We start from the raw sequence: 23,003 nt of genomic DNA, 5'->3' as shown, positions 1-23,003 counted from the left end.
GAAAGTGGTGCAATTAATAAATATCAAGGATATTGAGAAAAGAGGGCTAAAGTTGGCACTTACTTGCAATGGCTGTACAAGGCAGTCCATTATTGCTGTTGTGAAAGTCTTCAGACGTGATTCGACTGCTTTGTGGCGTAGACAGACCCGCGTCAAAGCGGTGCCGATTTCTTTGGAAGCTCCTACAAGTGTGAAAAGAGATTATGTTTAAACGTTTTCATACATAAAAATCAAAATGTGCTAACTTTGCGTTTTTAAATTTTTTCAACACAAGCGGGGAGATATTGTGGTATATGCATATGTACCTTTTCTAGCAAAAAAATTTACAACAGTGTAGTATAATCTGGCAGATGACGACTGTCGGTTTCAGCCGAATCGGATTCGTAGTTTTGTTTTGATCGGATATGGAAGCGAGAGTTTCCGCGGGTTTTCGAAAAAACGCAGAAAATCTCACAGTGAAATCAAGGAGCGCTTGTGTGGTGTATACGGTGATTCGTCGTACGTACGACATGTCGTATAACGCGACAAAAGTCCACGATCTCTCCTTAACAAATCGGCGATTGAAGTTACGCGAGAGAGCTGAGACAGTAAGCATCTCTAAATACAGGAAGTTACGCAAATAGGTGACGTGTTTGTTCACTCCGGACAACAAGCGCAATCATAAGAATCGATTCCTAACAGCTGGAGAGGTTACGACCACCTTTTTTGGAATTTTTCTAAAATGTTCGTTCTTCTGTTGTGGGCTAAGTACATATCGTTCCGTCTACGTATTTTTAAACAAATAACTCTTAGTATACAAGTGGAAAATAAATCAACGAAAAGTTGAAAGATCGAATTATGTCAATTTTTATACCATGAACACTTAAAGGGGTGTTAGCTTGACAAATTGGTCGACAGCGGTAATGCTCAAAAATTCTACGAAAAGATGCGGCGACTAACAGAAGGTTTTAAGACCGGAGCATACTCTTGTAGAACCCCCAGAGGTGATCTAGTGACTAATGGCTAGAGCATACTGAAATTATAGGGGGAACACATCTTTGACGATAGAGCAGACGTCCCATGGTCCGACCATGAAGAAGTTCGAATAGCAATTATCCGTCTGAAGAACAACAAAGTGGCGCGGGTCGATGGTTTACCGGCCGAGCTATTCAAATAAGGTGGCAAAGAACTGATAAGGAGCATGCGTTAGCTTCATTGTAGAATATGGTCGGACAAAAGCATGCCTGACGATTGGAATTTAAGTGTGCTCTGTCCAATTCATAAAAAGGGAGATCCCAGAATCTGCGCCAACTACCGTGGGATCAGCCTCCTCAACATCGCATATAAGGTTCTATCGAGCGTATTGTGTGAAAAATTAAAGCCCACCGTCAACAAACTGATTGGACCTTATCAGTGCGGCTTTAGACCTGGAAAATCAACAACCGACCAGATATTTACCATGCGCCAAATCTTGGAAAAGAGAATCGTCGATTTCGAAGCCGCTTTTGACAGCACGAGAAGAAGCTGCCTCTATATCGCTATGTCTGAATTTTGGTATCCCCGCAAGACTAATATGGCTTTTATTGACGTTGAGCAGTACCAAAAGCTCCATCAGGATCATCTATCTTGGAACCAGCAATTACACCAAACAACAATGTCAACTTCGACATTCAACGCAGAACAACTCTTGCCAACAGGTACTACTTTGGACTGAGTAGGCAACAGAGAGATAAAGTCCTCTCTCGACGAACAGAAACCAAACTCTATAAGTCACTCATTATTTCCGTCCTGCTATATGGTGCAGAGGCATGGACGATGACAACATCTGATGAGTCGGCGTTACGAGTTTTCGATCACGGTGAATAACCGTATTAGATGGAACGATGAGCTGTACGAGATATACGACGACCTTGACATAGTTCAGCGAATCAAGAGACAATAGCTGCGCCGGCTAGGCCATGTCGTCCGCATGAATAAAAACATTCCAGCTCTGAAGTATTCGACGCGGTACACACCGGGGGATGCAGAGGAAGAGAAAGACCTCCACTCCGTTGGAAAGGCCAAGTGTCGCCAAACAGCGAAAAGGAAGAACGACTGGCGCGCTGTTGGAAACTCAGGTTAGGTTAAGTTAATCTGGTAGGCCAATACGCCACTCATAGACCAGTTTTGGTCCTTTGCTTTACCAGATGGAGTTCAGTTTGAAGGTCCAAGAGGAGTAATCATCTTTTAGGATGCCTGTGCGAATTTGAACAGACTCTGCGGCCTCACCATCGATACATCTTCCAGTATATCTTCCCCGTGGGGATCCCAGATGCTTACAGCGTAGTCTTGTCAATGCGGGTCAAGTGCACAAGAGACGCGTCATTATTTCCCTGGTGGCCTTCTTTAGACATTTCCTGCAATCTTCTCGTTCTGTCAGCCCCATATTGCGTGCGTGTGTTGCCACCAGACAGTGACCAGTTAGTAGTCCCATCATGTTCCTACAGTCTCTTCTATCGAGTGCCAATAGGAATTTTGTGCTCAGCTAAAACCGCGTAAGCGGTGTCAACGGCAACAAAGAAGAAAAATAAGAAGGTATTTCCCCGTCTTTGATCCTTGCAAGTTGCAAGAATAAGAAATGTTCGGTTACATCCAACTTAGCTCTTCTTATTTGTTTCATTATATATCTGTTTACTATCTCAACCGAAATCGGTGACTTTGTCATGATATCGATGTGACAAAAAACCATATCCATTTATAAAGAACAGTTTCTCTAATAAATAAAAGTTGTTATTAATTGGTTCAACATTGTTATATCGGGTGATTTTTTAAGAGCTTGATAACTTTTTTTTTAAAAAAAACGCATAAAATTTGCAAAATCTCATCGGTTCTTTATTTGAATTGTTAGATTGGTTCATGACATTTTTTGAAGATAATTTCATTTAAATGTTGACCGCGGCTGCGTCTTGTGTTCGGAAAGTCCAATTTTGGGCAACTTTTTCGAGCATTTCGGCCGGAATAGCCCGAATTTCTTCGGAAATGTTGTCTTCCAAAGCTGGAATAGTTGCTGGCTTATTTCTGTAGACTTTAGACTTGACGTAGTCCCACAAAAAATAGTCTAAAGGCGTTAAATCGCATGATCTTGGTGGCCAACTGCCCATGCATCCCGAAAAATGCACTGTTTGGTGTGGTTTGTACGCTGGTGGAATCATTGGACCGTATTTTTTCAAAGATGCTGTTGGATGGCGATCGCTATCGTTCGATGCTAACAAACTTTTTGTTGCCAAAAATGGAAGAACTGAACTTGGTTGACATGTGGTTTCAACAAGATGGCGCTACATGCCACACAGCTCGCGATTCTATGGCCACCAAGATCATGCGATTTAACGCCTTTATACTATTTTTTGTTTACTATCTCAACCTACAGAAATAAGCCAGCAACTATTCCAGCTTTGGAAGACAACATTTCCGAAGAAATTCGTATTCCGATATGCTCGAAAAAGTTGCCCAAAAAACCATATCTTTCATTTATAAAGACGCAGCCGCGGTCAACATTTAAATGAAATTATCTTCAAAAAGTAAATGTCATGAACCAATCTAACGTTTCAAATAAAGAACCGATGAGATTTTGCAAATTTTATGCGTTTTTTTTTTAAAAAAAGTTATCAAGCTCTTAACAAATCACCCGATATATCAGCTTTATACATCCAAGAATATCACAGAATCTTCAAGCGATGAATTTAAAACCATATATTTTAATGTATGTATATATGTATATGTATCTATAATGGTTTGATATAAAAAAATGCTGCATTCACGCAGCGGAAGTGCCCAATCATGAAACTGAAGGCCGGAAGTAGAGCAGAGCAATTAATACATGACTGGTTGCAACTGGGGAAAATGCTGAGTAATAAAATATTGACATACTTTCCGTTATATCCTTACTCTCACGAAGTTGCAAGCAAAAGATGATAAGCAAAGCACCACTCTGTACAACATTTATATGCAAATATTGTATGTAACTGGATTAACCGGTTACAACTATGTGAGATGGATGTATCTATGAAGATTTGAAAGCTTGCTGGCCAAAGTGGAGATTTGAAAGATGATTGATGGATGTGAGGCTGAATTCAGACGCTGGCAATAAGAATGAATATAACATAAATATGTATGCACAGATGTCGTCCTCTTTCACCGGTATATGTATGTACATATGTATATAAAAATATGAATATTTAATTATTGGATGGAGAGAAGGAAAACTCACGAGAAAATTGAAATTTTTCAAGTTCAACCATTTTCGTCGTTCTTCTAAAACTTTATTCCATTGCAGTTCTTAAACAAAATGTTAAATTATGTTACACAGTCACAAAAACCAACTTGCAGTCGAAAGAGTCTGCACAACAATAACTACAAACATTTAAAGTATGGCTGCAGCACCGCCACGCCACACTGTCTAGGCGTATTTGTACATATTTTGTTTGGTTGCAACATTAATGCTGCACAAACGCGTGCAACTTGTGCATAAGTAAGCAATATTACGCCCAACTGTTCAGCAAAAAACAACAACAAAGAGCATACGAAATGAGATAGACCAAAAAGGTGTGTGCTTTATTTGAGTTTTATTTTGCAACGACGCTTAACGCAGTAAGCTGGTGCATGCCACATTCGGCCAAAAACCGGTCTATGTGCGCCGGGCCGACATTGCGCTTGCCACTGCCGCACCACGTCACAACAGTTGGCACTAGCAGCAACAGCAACAACAACAGCAACAGCGGTGGATAATGTCATTGCAATTGTATGCTAGTTGTTGTTGTTGATATTGCATTTACCGTTGCAAGTGCCCCCATTTAACGATGACGATGACGGTGGTGACGCCAACAGCATTGCACCGTTGCGCGCTTGCAACTGAGTGGACAAATAACAAGAAAAAACGTTAACTTCGGCTGCAGCGAAGTTAATATACCCTTCACAGGTGCATTTCTTTTAGTAACTATGTGTTCAGTTTATATGGAAGCTATATGCTATAGTAATCCGATCTGAACAATTTTTTCGGAGATTACATAGTTGTCTTAGAAAATAATCTATACCAAATTTCGGGAATGTATCTTTTCAAATGTGAAAGTTTTCCATACAAGAACTTGATTCCGACCGTTCAGTTTGTATGGCAGCTATATGTTATAGTGGTCCGATATCGGCAGATCCGACAAATGAGCAGCTTCTTGAAGAGAAAATGACGTTTGCAAAATTTCAAAACGGTATCTTAAAAACTATATATATACAGACGGACGGACGGACAGGCAGACAGACGGACATAGCTAAATCGACTCAGCTCAACATATGATCATTTATATATATACTTTACTTCATAGGGTCTCCAACGCTTCCTTCTGGATGTTACAAACTTCGTGAAAAAACTTAATATACCCTGTGCAGGGTATAAAAATAAAATACGACCGACACTCGGTGCGGAACGATGGTGGCATGCATTTCTGGCGGGGTGTGACAAGAGACTGTAGGCTAGCGAAATGCAAACGCTGCTGGCTATTGGCGAGACCGACAGCGACTGTGACGGAGACGATTACACGCCAAACGCAACAATTGCGGCAGGAAATAGAAAATATGTGACAGCACTGAACCGGCTGATGCAATTTACATACACATTTATGATACATAAATTTAGAAATTATCAAAAGAAGTATTCCAGTGGAAGTCGTTGTGGTGAAAGGAATAACAATTACTTCAATCGATAAATTAATTAACGAGTGTTGTCCCTGTTTGCTGTTTGAACTTCCTAAGGAAAAATAACTTCAAAAGATAATCTAAGTCTTACTTTGAGCAGAACTTCGGCGAAATCTAATTTTCAAAAGTTTTGAGGAAACCAAGTGCTGGGTTATCGGTTCGAAGAAGAAATTATTGCTAGTCGAATCGTTGCATTCGTATTGGACTTGACTCGAACATATTGCAAAGTCATTACTTTAAAAGATTCTCCAGGTCTTACTTTGAGCCGAACCGAGGTGAAAACTTCCAATACCTTTCAAAAGATTTAAGAAGACCAAAATCTGGGTGATCAATTCGTTGTAATCGGATTGAACTGGAGTTACTTTGAAAGATTTCCAAGTCTTACTTAGAGCCGAACCGTGGTAAAAACTAACTAAACTTGTTAAAATCCCATGAGAAATTATAGACAAAACATAACCAAATTCGGAACCGACGAACAATAAGTCCAGAATTATCGAGTTCTTGCAATATTAGATTATTTTTTTTAACTATTTTGCATTATGGGGTTACAACAACAACAAATTCTGTGGTAAAAATCGAGAAGAGTCCATGATAACTGATACACTACAGAGTTTGACTATTCCTTTGCAGACATTTACCTGCAGAAACTTGGTTAGGTCCATATATACTCAATCAATATACACTTACATATGTATACAGGTACAGTTCAAGCAAGTGAGGAAAGTTCTCTGATCGATATTCACTTGGGAGTGGCCAGAAACTATTATTTTACATATGGATAAAGCAGCTCACGACTTCCGGCCTTAGATCAAGTATCCTTATCGCCTTCGTGTGAAGGCGAGCTAAAGAGAGAAGGCGAAACATCCACTCCGCAGGGTTGTGCGCTGGATTTGGAACCCGCCACGTAAAAAACACTACCAATGAGAAGGACACAACAACCTCGGATGACTGTCAGCCTTGAAATCCAACGCAGAATAACTCTTGCCAACAGGTCCTACTTCGGACTAAGTAGGCAATTGAGAAGTAAAGTCCTCTCTCGATGAACAAAGACCAAACTCGATAAGTCACACATTATTCCCGCCCTGCTATATGGTGCAGAGGCATGGACGATGATAACAGCTGAAGATTCGTTTTTCCAATAGCTACAAAAGTAGACCAAAAGGCACAGCAAACCACACCATTTTTTCCCCGCTCTTTCGACATTTCTCTTCAGTAATGTTTGCCATTTCATCATTCGGAGACAGTGGTCCTCAACTTTAACAGCCCTACGTCCAATTTTTGGTCGTCATAATCATCCTGACAGATCAATAATTGAGCGTCTAGAGGAAAAATTTAAATCCACAGGCACAATACAAAATGTTCCCGTGCTAGTGAGACAAAGAAGTGCACGTAGTGTCGAGAATATTGCTGCCGCTGGCGCACCAATTGAGGAAGACACAAATCAGTCTGTGACGTCGTTGTGGCGAATTTTGCAAAAGGATCTTGGCCTACATCTTTACAAGATCTAAATGACGCAAGAACTGGAGCCGCTCGACCACCAGAATCGCCGATTGTAAAATAATCCGGATTTTTCATCGAAAAATCATCTTCAACGATGAGGCTCATTTCTGGCTGAATGGCTTTCGTCAATAAGCAAAATATGCGTTATTGGTCAGGCAGCAATCCACACGTACTCCATGAGTCACCATTGCATCCCGAAAAAATGACGGTTTGATGCGGTTTATGGGCCGGCGGCGTCATTTGGCCGTACTTCTTCCGTGATGATCAAGACCGGCCCGTTATTGTGAATGGGAATCGAATTGCAGCATTATATGCCGATGTATGCTTGAAAACCGTCGAAAATTGGGTTCAACGTCTGGACTTCTGCAAGCATGCCCGTGGTGGCCAAGCAAAAGAAATCGCGTTCCATACATAACAGCATCGAATGTACTTGCACAGAAATAAAGAATTTCATTGATAGTACAAATCGATTTATTTAGAAAAACTTCTGTAGTGCTCTTATTGAAAAGCCTGTTACTTTATGAGATCTCTGACTCTTTCTTTGGGGTCTTACAAGCACCGTGGCAAACTTAGTATACCCTTTCAGGGTGTAAAAATTGTTTGTATGGCATTGTGGAAACTAAAACAAAAAAAAAAAAAAAAAAATAACCATAAGTTGCTGCAGCTATTCGCAGATTTCTATATTAAAGTGAGAAATATATTAAATGGCTGATAAGCATTGGATTTGTAAGCCCTCGCCTGTTCAGTTAGAGTGCTATGTATTTAGAACGCTTCCGACAGCAGCAGAAAAGAAAAGCTTTCACAGACAAACCGTAGGACAATTAACACTTTGACAAATAATATCGTAGCATCAACCAACTTGACCCACGTTCAAGTGCGTCTCCAACAGTTTAGATGGAAAATATCCACCCTTTGTGAAAAGGATACCTTTGGTTTATGATATACGCAAAAAGGGAGAATATTTTGCTTTTGAAAATGTAAACTTTACATAATTTTATATATGTATATGTAAATGTTATATACACTATTATACACGAACGAACAATGAGGAGAGTCGGTTTTATGATATTTTGTAATATTTGTTACATTTTCATTGCGCAGACGGGTGGTAAGTAATATCCGAAGGGTTCGCCACAAATTTGTTGACGAGTTGACGATATTTAAGCTTTTAGCATTTTACGCTTACCGATGAATGCCATGAAGGGTAGTTCTGTCGTCTTTATGGACTTTATGTGAGAATTTAACATAATTAAGAGCACAAGGACAATTGTAATGCAAATATAGCAGGCTGGCAACCAGTAAGACCAGTAGAGGCTCTTTAGTGAAATTTAATTACATACAAAATACGCATTTACCCACTGGAGAGAATGCATAAAGTCTGCCGAAGGGGTCAACTTACGTTTACACACACATTTTAAGGGCCAAGTGAATAGTTTGACTTTGAAGAAATTTTTCATGGGGGTCTTTCGTTTATGCGGTCGTAAGTAAGTTATAGGAATCCAGTATGTTAAAAAAATATCTAATGTTGTGAAAATCGACTGAACCAGTTAAACCGACTATAATTTTTAAAGACTATGCATTTGCTTTCGGTGTATTGGTATAATAGATGCTTTCTTATGTAATCTGTATAGAATAGAGATGTAGAGCCGCCCACAAATAGATGATACATTTTTGTTTTTTAGTTGGAATAAATACGCTCGGGCAGCTGTAAAGAAAATTTTTATAAAATCGAAAAATGAGATAAAATTCAGATCGTACGAAGTGATATATTATAAGTACACCTTATAATAAAGGCCGTTTGACTTTGAAAAAATTTGAATTGAGAAAAGATAGCTTGCAATTAGTTCTTTGGTATATAACGGTGTGATATCACACGATCTCGGTGCCCAATCGACCGGCCCAAAACGTAAAATTATCTGCTTACCGAAGTGCTCTCTCAATAAATCCATTGATTGATGCGATGTGTGGAAAGTGGCGCCGTCTTGTTGAAACCAAATGTTGCCAAGCCGAGATCACGAGCTTCAATTTCAGGCATCAAATAGTCGGTTATCATGGCGCGATAACGGTCGTCATTGACGGTTACGATCTCACTGACATCATTTTTGAATAAATATGTACGATGATCCCACCGACCCACAAACCACAACACGCCGTTGTGTTTTCTGGATGAAATGCAAGCTTCTGAATCTATTCATGTTGCTCTTCAACCCGAATGCTGCAATTTCGCTTGTTTACATACCCATTGAGCAAGAAATGGGCCTTATGCTGAACAAAATTTGGCTCGAAGACGTCGGATCTTCTTGAAACTATTCTTCAGTTTTTTCTCAAGCTGTATTTTGTACGCTTTCAATTTAAAATCTCGATGTAAAATGCTCCAAGTCGTTCCATACGTCAGTCCGAGTTGCTGCGAACGACGCCGAATCGACTCTCCCCGGTCTTTTGTGTACACTCTTAGCTACGGTTGCTATATTTTTTTCACTGCAAGCTGGACGTCGCCTATTCGGTCGAATGTTATCCAATAATAAATGCTAGGTCTTAAGATGGGTGATGGTGTTGCGATTAGTACTCTCAGTAGGCCGATTGTTTTGACCATAAGTTGAGTGAAGCGTGATTTGTAAACGTTGTTCAGGCGTAAGTCTTTCCATGATAAAATGCCAAACTATACTGAACAAAAATAACATGACACCTTGCCACGACTTTCGCGTGATCTGTCAAAAAAAGGCTATTGAAAAAAGTACCTCTAATTGGATCACCCGTTAGAACTCTTCGGTGCTATTAAAAACTGTTATTTCGGAACGGTCTCATTTACTTAACGGTTTACCTAATTTTAGGTATAAGACGTTTTGGTCTCTTACCATTTCTAACTGGGAGTTTTATGAAGGACTCTCTGAACATTACTTCATGAGGAAAGTATGATTGTTTAACACAAAGAACAAAGGTTAATGAAATGGCGGATTGCCTGATAAGGGATGTGGCCATAGAAGATTAAAATACCTTAGTCGATACTTATTTAATAATTCAACCGTCTTTTGTTGTTATGAAAAAATGGATAAAGAGCAATGTTGATAAAATATTACTTTTTGAAGGAAAAAAATACAGCTGAAGCAAAAACTTGGCTTAATCACGAGTTTCGGGACATTGCTTCAGAAAAATCAACCAACAAGGACCGAAGACGGTGAACGCACTGGACGTCCAAGAGAGGATTTTACCGACGAAATCATCAATCAAACAAGTCCAAAAAATTATTTTGGACGGCTGTAAAGTGACGTTGTTCAAGATAGCAGGCACTCTAAATGTAACAACTGAATGTGTACATACTATCACTCACGAATACTTGCGTATGAGATAGGGAAGGGGTACCGCGCGAGCTGACTTTTACCAAAAACAACGATCAATGATTCGGAGCAGTGTTTGGAGCTGTTCAAACGTGATAAACTAGAGTTTTTGCGTCGATATGTGAGAATGAATGAAACATAGCTCCATCATTTCACTCCGAAGTCACATCGATAGTCATCCAAGTGAACTGCACACGATGAACCAGCTCTGTAACGTGGAAAAAAGCAACAGTCTGATGTCAAGGTTATGGTGTCTGTATTTTGGGCTGCGCATGGAATAATCTTTATAGACCACCTTGAAAAAATAATAAACATCAACAGCGACTATTACATAGCGTTATTGGTGCGTTTGAAGGACGAAATCGGCGAAAAATGTTCGCATTTGAAGAAAAAGAAAGTGCTATTTCACCAAGACAATGCACCGTTTCACAAATCAGTGAAAATTATGGCAAAAATCCATGAATTGGACTTTGAATTGCTTCCGCATCCATCATATTCTCCAGATCTGGCCTCTAGCAACTATTACCTGTTCTTTGATCTCAAAAGAATGCTTGCAGGGAAGAAATTTTCGCCGTATGAAATGGTGATCGCCGAAACTGAGCCCTACCTACTTTGAAGCGAAGGACAAATTGTAACAAAAATGGCATCGAAAAGTTGGAGGGTCGCTATAAACTGTGTATCACCCTTGAGGAGAACTATGTTGAATTTAAAAAAATAATTCTGATTAAAAAAAATGTATTTTACTATGGTAGTCCGGGGACTTTTCAATTGACCTGTTATAATATACCCAATTCGATTACTCTACACATTTACATAAACAAAATTAGACAACCTTTGGGCAGCAAATTGTGCCCGGGTGTAAAAAACGCGCAACTGAGATGTTGACAATGAATCCAGTATCGGAATAATGGTTTCTTGGAACTACGAGATTTCTTCACATTAAAGTTCAACAGCTTGCCACTAAGAAAATAAATACCAGTATGTTGAATGCAGCAAATAAATACTACAAGTAACTGTGAGTGGTCAAGAGGCAAGCGGCGAGCAGCGCGGCGAGTGGTCAATAGCTTAGCGGTGTTTATTTATTTGCGTTTCTGGCAATAAACAGCATGATGCCGCAACATGTATCGCGGTTGGACACGTCATGCAACATTGTTGCGTAATAGAAAGCAACATGTGTGAGCAAGTGCTTGTATGTGTATGTGCGTATGTGTGAGTGGTGGCGTTGGCAGCTTTCATGCACGAGAAGTAGCACACAACTTTCGTGCTATTTGCCGCTAATTTCTTATACAACAATTTTACACTTGCCTCTGTCTATGTACATATGTATATGTGTGTGTGGTTGTTTTTTGTGTTGATCTTTATGTGCGTTGGGGATTTGAACTTACCTCTTGAATTTGTTGCTGCGTCTGCGATTTTTTGGAACGCGTCCAAATACGCGGCGATTGCCTGAATGGCGGCACTGCAAATAAATCGAGATAAAAAACATTAAATTTAATTTGAAAATATACATACGTACATACATATGTACAGAATTATAATATAACGGTATATATGATAACTCATATAACAGAAACGAAAATTGTTGCGCTATGAGAGTTCTGAAAACTTTTGGCTGCTACTTTTTTATGCGAACATTTATTTCATTTTTATCGTAATTTGTTGTGTTTTTTGTTAAATGCGAAATTGTTTTGTGGTGACGATGATTTTATACAGAAACGCTTTGCATTGTTGTTGGCCGTCAAAGCATTTTGAATGTAGCAAAAATATAATAAAAAATGGCACAAGTTTAAATAAAGGTTTTATCTGCTGGGCGTGGTTTATGACAATGTATGGCGATGTATTCATGAGAATAAAATTTTTGATTTGAAAAAAAAAATGGTTTTTTCTTCAAAAGTTTTTTTTGGTTCGATATAAATTAATATTTTAACTTAAAAGAAATACAAAAAAAATGTTGCACTGAAGCAAGCATACCCTTCACAGATAAATATGTTTTCACACATGAACTTGATTCTGATGTTTCAGTTTGTATGACAGCTATACGATAATTAATGTTAAATTTCGTGAAGATTTGACGTCAAATAAAAAAGTTGTTCGTACAGGAACTTGTTTTTGACCGTTTAGTTTGTATGGAAACCACAAGGTGCTTTCCAAAGTAAACAGGACTTTTGGAGTTTGGCGCCCTCTGGTGGCGCCATCTATATGTCGACTGGTGCGTTAGAATCTGCTATATTTATCGATTGTCCAGTGAGAATTTCATGACATTTCATCGATTGGAAGTGAAGTTATTTCGTTTTAAGTGTCAGTATGTTTGTGTTATCGGTGCGAAAATGAGTTTGGAACAAAGAACCAACATTCAATTTTCTTTTAAAATTTGTAAAACTTTTACCGAAACGTTTCAATTGTTGAAACAAGTTTATGGCGATGATTGCCTATTCCGTAGCAGAGTGCACGAGTGGTTTCAACGTTTTCAAAGTGGTCGTGAGGACATAAATGACGATCAACATGTGGACCAATCAATATCCGTGATCACTGGAAATTCCATCGAAACTGTGCGTGAATTCATCAAAAATCAGCCGAAATCATCATTGAAATTCATGGAAATGGAATTGAACATCTCCAAAACATCGATTTATCGCACAGTTTGTTCCGCACAAATTGACTGACGACCGAAAATTGTTCTGAATCCAACATTCGAAGGACATCTTGTGATCGATTATTTGACCAAAAATCACATTTTAACCATTAAGCACGCCCCGTATTCACCCTATATGGCACCGTGCGACTTCTTTCTTTTCGGAAAAATGCATTTGCCCATGAAAGGAAAGCGTTATGCAGAAGTAGAGGCCATTCAAAAGGATTGCACCGGCATACTGGCGGCCATATCGGCCAACGAGCTAAAACATTCGTTCGACATGCTTTTGGACCATGCAAAAAGCTTTATTGAAGCAGAAGGAGACTATTTGGAATAAAATAAATTGATTTTGCCGAAAAAACCATTTGTTCTGTTTTTTTTTTTAATTCCTGTTTACTTTGGAACACACCTTATACAAACAGATGGACGGACAGACGACGGACATGGCTAATGAACTGAGCTCCCAGGTCTCGTCGGGTCTCCGACAAATTTCGTGGAAGATTTAAGGCGTTACATGGGTTTACGGGTTTCAAAAAATCGATTTATTTATTGTTTTGTAAAATTCTACAAAACCTCTAAAATATTGTTTCAAGTTGATCCGAGTAAGAGTTTCGCAGATACAGCCATGAGAACTTGTGCGCGCGAGGCTAGCTAGGCTAAGTGCGCCGTCTTTAATCGCGTTTTTCTCGAAACAAATAAGGTTTTAACTAAGGCACGCATTTTTTCCTACAATCAAATTTGACCCGGACTGACCAGAAAAGAAAAAATTACATTTTCAAATACGAATCTTTGCTTTTTCTATGTCAATATCATGGTTTTCAACACAGCTCTTCATTGACACTAATAAAGTAATTTTTGGGGCAATATTCAAAAAAATTTCGGACGCGATCCGCCCTTATTTCCTTTAAGAGTTTTGAGAACAGGAAAAAGTCAGAGAGATCAATGTATCAAATGAAGGGACTGAGTAATGGACTTTTAGGGATTTTCTTCTTCTCTTTTCTTTTATTTGCGACATCAGCTGTGCCTCTGTTGTAAGTTCTAATGTTAAATCTGGTACAAGAACTAAAGCCGCTCGATCTTCCCAAAGTAAAAAAAGTTCAAGATCTAACGTTTTCGAATCAAATTTGGGACAAAGAGCTACCTGAAGAGATTCAAGCGCTGTAATTTTATTCAGAAAATACAACGGTTTGATGTACATAGTTTATGGGCCGGTGGAATCATCGGTGATGAGAACATAACAGTCAACAGCGACCGATATCGCGCCATGATAACCGATTATTTGATGCCTGAAAATGAAGCTCGTGATCAGGCCGACATTTGATTTCAACAAGACGACGCCACTTCCCACACATCGTGTCAACCAATGGATTCCTAGAGAAAACACTTCGGTGAGCAGATAATTAGACGTTTTGGGCCGGTCGATTGGCTACCAAAATCGTGTGATATCACATCGTTAGACTTTTTCCTGTGAGGATATGTCTTTGTAGGCGATACAAGTCAAAATGCTCGAACGAGCCATCGAAAATTACACTCAAGGGATGGATCATCTGAGACGTAGCCGCGGCCAACATTTGAAAGAAATAACATTCAAAAACTAAATACCAAAGAATGTTCTTTCGAATAATAATAAACATTCCCCATTAAATTAGAAGTTTCTGTGTTTTTTCTTTCGAAAAGTAGGGAACGTCGAAATGGATCACTCTGTATAAATAAAACGAAGCAAAATTTTTGTAACACGAGATTAAAAGATTCCTATCCCAACGAAATGGTAATTACTCGGCTCTACAGCATTTAACAGTTAGTTTAATTGATTATATTTGGGATAATATATTTTAACGTTAAATTCTTCACAAAATATAAACCATTTTGAGACTTAGTCATAAAAGCTTTAGGGCGGCCCTGGTGCTTACTTGCTTCTCAGCCTGATTTTTACTAAGCAATAGTAAAAGTTTCTAAATGTGTTCCACTTCGGTTTCCTTCCATATTCGCATCTTAACACAAATATTTTAAAAGGTGTTGCATAATACAACAATAATGTAATAATTTTCCCTAACCCGACCATAAATTGATTTTCCAGTGTTTAGCGAGAAGTAGGCAACTTCTCATAAGTCAAAATACCTATATACATACATATGTATGTATGTGTAATTAAAAGTGGGTTATAACCTAAACAATTTAGGTCAAATGAGATTTACACTTTTCCACTTGAGCCGTAAATTACTACTTCGACATTCCGAGTTCATTTACTACGGCCAAAAGCAGACACATATCTAATACATACGTGTAAGTTTGTACTCGTGGAAGATTTAAAGAGATATTTGCAGTAATGCTGCCACTCAATATTGAATCTTTTGTTTGTTTATAATCTAAACATTCGAACTGATTATCCACATTATAAACAATTTCATCGAAGACACAATAACTGAAAAGAAATTTGCATAATTGCTAAGCGCAAAATATTTGAGAGAGAGAGAGAGAGGCTGAGAGATAGAACAGCGCTGTGGAGTAGTGGACAAACACTTACCGTAAACATTGATGCAATTTGGTGGCCTTGGTAACAAAGTCTTCCCACAGCGGCGATGTGTTCTGGAAATAAGAGAGGGCAAAAGTTATGAAAAGACATTAATAAAAGGATTTTATGGCTAAAATTCTTGATAAAAAGTACTAGTTTTCGTATAAAATATTATCTTAGATCACTGAAATAATAACCACTTCGAAGGCTACGAATACAATGGCAATTATAACGAATAATTAACATCGTTAGCCTGTTGAAGGTAATGCTGCTTAACTGTCTCCATCACGAGAAAAATTCTGGATTTATATCCGGCTCAGATGTGTTCTTTAATTACAGTTTCTAAAAATTTGTAACTTACTACCCGAATAGCTAAGTTCTTAAGAACCTAAGAAAATCCATTGTGAGTCAACTCTTCATAACATTAACGTTAATGCGATCAACCTGTAAAATAATTTACAAGAGGCTAAGGCAGAGCTTAGGCCACTACCGGGATAGTAATATGTAGCCACCGACCAAGAGCTGCAGAAGAGGAGGGCTTGGCTCAAAATGCCCTATGCGTCCAATGCGTACAACGCCGAACAGATAAATGGCGCATTTAAATAAGCTCCACAAGAGACGAGCGAGAACCAACCAGACAGAGGGAGGCAACAACGTTCCCATAGAGTTGTGTTAAGCCACGTGGGAATAGCTCGCATAGATAACCACAGGGTATACAAGGCAACTATTACACAACGAACTCAAGAGCTGCAGGTGCGACTATGATACGAGGATGGCCAGCGCTCAAAATGCAAATTGAGGAACGGTATAGCTAAAAACACATGACAACAAGAAAATAATATACCAATGCGTACAACGCCGAACAGATAAATGGCGCATTTAAATAAGCTCCACAAGAGACGAGCGAGAACCAACCAATGAGAGGGAGGCAACAACGTTCCCATATGGAGTTGTGTTAAGCCACGTGTGGAATTCCTGCTCGCATAGATAACCACAGGGTTCATGCAGGGCAAATATTACACAACGAGGGAAAATATACAGTAGGAATGAATAGCGGCCAGACCTATATATTGAAGCGATTCAAGAGCTGACATTTCATCCAGAAAAAACAACGGTTTGGTGTGGTTTGTGGCCGGTGGAAACATCGGTCCATATTTCTTCAAAAATGATGCCGCTGAGAACGTAACCGTCAATGGCGAACGTTATCACGCCATGTTAACCGCCTATTCGATGCCTGAAATTGAAGTTTGTGATCTCGGCGACATTTGGTTTCAATGAGACGACGCCACTTCCCACACATTACATCAATCAATGGATTTATTGAGAGAACACTTCGGTGAGCAGATACTTTCACGTTTTGGGCTGATCGGTTGACCCCTAAGATAGTGTGATATCATACCGTTAGACTTTTTCCTGTGGAGATATGTAAAATCTAAAGACCATGCGGACAATCCTGCTTCGACTCAAGCCTTGGAACAAAACACGAATGTCATTCGCCAGTTACCAGTTGAAATGCTCGAACGGAACGAGTCTTCGAAAATTGGACTCAACGGATGGATCATCTGAGAAGTAGTCGCGGCAAACAAAGAGATAATCTTCAAAAAATGAATGCCAAAGAATGTTCTTTCAAATAATAATAAACATTCCACATTAAATTTGAAGTTTCTGTGTTTTATTTTTAAAAAATAGGGAACCTGGAAATAGATCACCCTTTATATACACGAAGTACAACACAACCCTATTAACGAAATTAATAAATTAAATTTAATAAAATTTTAGTCCCGACACCAACGCTCACCCACTACTAATTAAATTATGAGCTTTTACGAAAAGTATTTCGCGCAAAATTTTTCACAAATTAAATTCGCAGACAACAGTTACGTGTGAACGACGGAGGGCCCTCAGCAGCGGAGGTGGATAATTGAGCGCAAAAGCAAATTCGCTGACAACAAAGGAGTAACTTTTTGGACAGCGTGAGTGCAAGAGGGCAACAAAAACAACAGCAACACCAAACCTCGTTATATGATAAATACAAAAACAAAAACAAAAAAGTGAAAATTTATATAAATTGTTGTTTTTGTTAAGAGTAACAATGATTTACGCGCTGCTGGAATGTGAACTAAAATAAAAGAATGGCGATATGGCGCACTGGAGCAACTTTCCGGTAGCTAAGTGATGGAAATTTATTGCTGCGGAAACCCGCTGGGCGAAATTCAATGCGAGAGCGGGAGAGCGGAAATGCGAAAGAGGTGTGGGGTAATGTACGGTGTATTGTTGAGTGAAATGTAACATTCTCACGGATTGTTCGACGAGGTCAATTTCATATATTAATTGCAGTAAAAATAAATAAAAATGTAAACAATTGAAATTTTCGGAAATAAAATAAAGTGCTTCTCTTGTTTTAAATATTTCGGGCATTGTAAGTATTTCCTTCCAACCCGTTTAATATGTATTTGAGTTTATGAGTTGATACCCAAGCCTAAATTGCGCAAACTTTTACGCATTACGGTAAATATGTAAGCCGCCCCTATATACATGTGTAAATTCTTATCTTATCAGCATATGTGCCTAAAAGCGTGCTATAAAAATTATTATGCGCACATTTTCGTGAAACCGGGTAACGGCTTATCTGAAAAGAACAATGGGTTTTCGAGTGGTTTTGAGTTGCCGAGAAATTGAGCAGTTTTCATAAAGGTTCGCACATTATTGCGACTCTTATCAGTAATTATGACGTAACACGTCAGCTCGAAATCTTTTAACTACCAAATGAGTAAACCTTTTGGTAACACATTTCGTGTATTGATGCGAGTAGCTTCTTTCGCCCGTCGAAATGCGCCTGTTTTGAAAGCACTACCAAAGCAAAAGACAAAAAGGAGTTTAGTTATTATTCGGAATGTGTAAAATATGAGATTAACTGAAAAATATCCGGCCTGACACATAGATGGCGCTACTAGAATTAAATACATATGATTTTTGGTTAGCCCTAACTTTCAAACGGCGGGTGTATAAATTTGAGAACTGTCGGATCACTAGTTTGTGAATTATATAATTTTGAGTGAAGCTACTTTTGTTATTGTTAAAAAAAAAATAGATAAAAATTAATTTCGTGTGTTGATAAAATATCGCTTTTAGAAGGGAAAAAATACAGTTGAAGCCAAAACTTGGCTTGATGACGAGCATTTGGACACTGCTTCAGAAAAATCAACCAACAAGGATTGGTGTGCTAAGTTTAGACATGGTGAAATGAGCACCGAAAACGGTGAACACTGCGTTCGGATGCCCAACAGAGGTTGTTACCGACGAAAACTTCCAAAAAAGTCGACAAAATAATTTTGGATGTCCGTAAAGTGAAGTTGTACGAGATAGCAGGCACTCTAATGATATCATCTGAATATGCACATCATATCATTCACGAATATTTAGATATGAGAAAGTTTTATGCCAAGTGGGTGCCGCACGTGCTCACTTTGGACCAAAATCAACGACCAGTTTATGACTCGGAGTAGTGTTTGGAGATGTTCGAGCGTTGTAAGCTCGGGTTTTTGCATCCATTATTTCACTGCAGACGATGAACTCGCTCCAAAGCGTGGAAAAACGAAACAATTTTATTGCGGACTATATGTAATTTGGGATGTGCAAAAGGGCCGCATTTCAAGGAAAAAAATGCTGTTTCATCGTGCACCGTGTCACAAGTCAGTAATAACGATGGCAAAAATCTATGAGATTTGAATTTCTTCCGCATCCACCATATTTCTCCCCCAGCGACTTCGACCTTCTCAACTGAAAATATTTAAAGTGAAGGATATGATGCTTAAAAATCGTCAGGCGGGTGTTAGAGAGATAGCAAGAGAACTTGATATCTTTCGCGAGTCCGTTCGAATGATTTGGTAGAAATTTTGGAACGCGTTCCTGCTCCACTCGTCCCGATGAAGTTGAGTTTGTTTTTTTTTTTTTTCAAAAAGAGTACCGTAAACAGATCTCTTTGAATTTGCTTGAAAGGTGCGAATTCCGATCCAATATTCATTGAGAGCATTATAATTGCCGATGAGACGTGGATTTATGAGTTTGATCTGAGTCAAACAACCATCAGAATGGATGAAAAAAACGAGCCGAAATCAAAAAAAATCAAGGTGATGCTCATTTTTTTCGATATTCGTTGTTTGGTGCATCATGAATTTGTTCAGGAAGGACAGACGGTCAATTAGGAGTTCTATTTGGCCGTATTCATCTGTTTGCGCGAGAACATCCTTCGAAAACGGTCGGGATTAAAGAAGAACAATTCATGGATATTACATGATAATAATGCATCTCATTGAGGCAGCTTTGTGACCGAATTTAAAGCCAAAACCGTATAAATATCATCGATCAATCACCGCATTCACCAAACTGAAATTGCCGCTCCGTGGAACCCGTTTTCAGTCGATCGAAGAGATAAAACAAAATTCGCTGAAGGAGCTGGATGCCATCCCAAAAAGTGCTCATCAAAAGTGTTTCGAGGTCTGGAAAAATCGTTGGCAAAAGTGTATTACATTTGGTGGAGATTACTTTGAAGGTGACAAAATAAATATTGTTGAATAATGAAATATTTTGTGTTTTATTTACGTTTACTTCACAAATTCCAGGTACTTTTTTCTCACAATGTAGGTATATAGAATCTGAATATCATCTTTCATATTTCCCGCTACATTCATCAATAACAAATTCATTTATATTAATAAAATATAAGTTCATCACGGATTCATAATAAATTTTAATAATTAATACATACACACATATGTATTTAATTGTGATAACAACTGTCAATCAACTTGCTGCTCTTTTAATTCTCACCGACCGTTGGCTATGATTGAATTGAGCTCAATGAGCAACTAATTAAGCGCGAAAGGCAAAAATCAATGCAGAAGAAATTGCATTCCACATTTTTCTTCTTCTTTTTACAAGCAATCAACACAGCGCCGAACGGGCGAGCAGCGCTCTTCGAGTCCAAGTAGGTGAGGTAATTAAAAAGGTGGCAAGCAAAAACAAATGTGAAATGTTATCAACACAAATATGTATGTGTGTGTGTGTGTGTGTGGAGGCACAGTACGGTATTATCACGGGTCAGACGACAAGCAAATGACAGCTATCACAACTTTATTGCACATTAACGACTGGCACTGTCAGTGCTGGTGCTGCCAGCGTTGCACGTTTTGATTGGAAAAGTTGAATAAATATACAAGCGCGTATATATCATTATTTATATGTACACTTGCATATAAACGCCGGGTGAAAATTAAATGCATTTAAAAATAAAATTTAATTAAAAACACCGCTGTGTGATTACAAACTCGTACATATCTACATATGTTCATGGTTGTGTGTAAAAGTGGTGGGTAGTAAACGCATATATTCACAGCTGTCAAACGAGACTTCGGCTTAGATAGCGGCATATTGCTAAAATGCAGAGATGTGCAAAATATTAGTAATATTAGTATTGGAATAAAAAAGCTTCAGTTGAAAAGTTTTGCAATGTGATGTCTTGCTCTTCATTTTTCTATGCATAAATTAAACAACAAAAAATAATAAGAGCTTTGTTGTCTTTTACTGAAACATAACCAAAATAAACACTGAAAGCTTTTTTGCTTCCTTTATAAAATCAAAAATATTTAATTATCAAGGCTGTTTACTGCCTTGTATCCTTGATTTATGTTGTTTTTTTAAAGTTATGTGAAAAATAATAAGGACATTGGTATACAATTAATAAGCTTAATGTGCATTCAGAATGGAGAGGAATAATGAGCAATTGACTAAGCAAGTCTCTTGCGAACAAATTGAAAATAGTATTTTCTTTTTGTTAAGTTTTACCAAGGCTTGGCAAAGGCTTGTATTTTATTTGCATTATTTTTTTTTCGATTGTCTTCATAGTGCCTTATACTACACTAAGCAAAAAATAGTAAAACTTTGTTCATAATTTTAAAATTCTAAAATTTATGTCGTCCCCCTAAAAGTAATCTCCCTTGGCCACAATACACTTGTGTCAACGTTTTTTCCAATTCTCGGAACAGTTGTTAAAGTAAATTTCTGGAATAGCCATCAATGCGTGTAGGGATTCATGTTTAAGGGGGTATTCTTGTCTAGGATTTTGAAAAAATCGATTTTTTTTTGCATATCTTGAAAGTTTAGACTTTCAAAAATATGACCTTGGAAAGATTTTTCAAAATTCGACTTATTTTCGGAGATACAGCCGATTTTGTGACGTGGCGTCCGTGTTCACTAGAATTGTCTCCTAAACTTTAAACGCGTTTTTCTCAAAACTGACGATTTCTCAGGTTCTACTGGACCGATTTACTTGAAATTTTTATAGTCTTCTTTATAGGCTTGTTTATGGTTGGAACTAGCCCCATCCCCAAATTTTTATTTTTATTATTTTTAAAAAATTCGAAATAGTCAGAAAAAGTGATCCAAAAAACTTTTTTTTTCAGGCAGTCGCCATTTCGTGAAAAAAAATTTTTCCCACTTTTCCGAAGTTCCGGCCATTGCGACATTATTCTAGATTAATAATCTTTTTTTTTTTTGGTTTCAGATAACTAGGAGGGTTGAAATCATGGGTATGGTCACGTGGAAATTTTTAGAGACCCCCCCACTTCGTCAGCTCATAATTTTTGAAATTTTTTACTTTTTTTAGTTTTTAATTTTTTTCTGTACTCTTCTAAAATTAACAAATAACTAATAAAAAAAATGGATTGTAAAAATATTAATTGCCTTTTTTTACGACACTTTAAAAATTACCTGAAATTCATGCTTCTAGACCAAACCTTAATGCCTTCAATTGACTCAAAACGGTTTCCTAGAAGCGATTGTTTGAGTTGGCTGAATAGCCAGAAGTAACACGGAGCTAAATCAGGCGAATACGGTGGTTGCAGCATGATATTGGTTGAAAATTTGGCGAAAAACTCACGAAGAATCAATGCAGTATGCGACGGTGCATTATCGTGGTGCAAAAACCAAGAGTTGTCGGCCCGTAATTCTACGAATAGCCGCGCGCATACGACGCACAACACTCAAATATTATCCCTTGTTGGCAGTTGATTTCTGACCCGCATTGACGTGGTTTTTTCGGCTTCGGCTCACCTTTGTCATGATATTCGGTCGATTGTTCATCTGTTTCCGGGTCGTAAGAGTAGATCTAAGACTCATCGCCATTGATAATACATTACATGACATCCTGTTGGCCGGAAATAATTGTTTCACAAACGCAAACGAAACGCTAGTTTTCGAAAAAACGATTAGGAACCAATCGTGGTTTAACTTTTCTCAGGCCGAAATTTGAACCATAAAATGATTT

The 23,003-nt window shown here is 38.2% G+C and overlaps 1 protein-coding gene across 1 annotated transcript in view; it reads right to left on the bottom strand.

Annotated features, from left to right (window-relative positions):
• Nucleotides 1-23,003, bottom strand: part of LOC126756774 (AF4/FMR2 family member lilli) — a 153,668-nt gene that overhangs the window by 36,808 nt on the left and 93,857 nt on the right. The window contains 3 exon segments of the mRNA XM_050470141.1: nucleotides 64-182; nucleotides 11,921-11,994; nucleotides 15,692-15,753. Of these exon segments, the coding sequence (XP_050326098.1) occupies nucleotides 64-182; nucleotides 11,921-11,994; nucleotides 15,692-15,753 (255 nt within the window).

Source organism: Bactrocera neohumeralis, chromosome 4 (genome assembly GCF_024586455.1).
Source record: "Bactrocera neohumeralis isolate Rockhampton chromosome 4, APGP_CSIRO_Bneo_wtdbg2-racon-allhic-juicebox.fasta_v2, whole genome shotgun sequence".
NCBI lineage: Eukaryota > Metazoa > Arthropoda > Insecta > Diptera > Tephritidae > Bactrocera > Bactrocera neohumeralis.
This window is presented reverse-complemented; position numbering and strand designations above follow the sequence as displayed.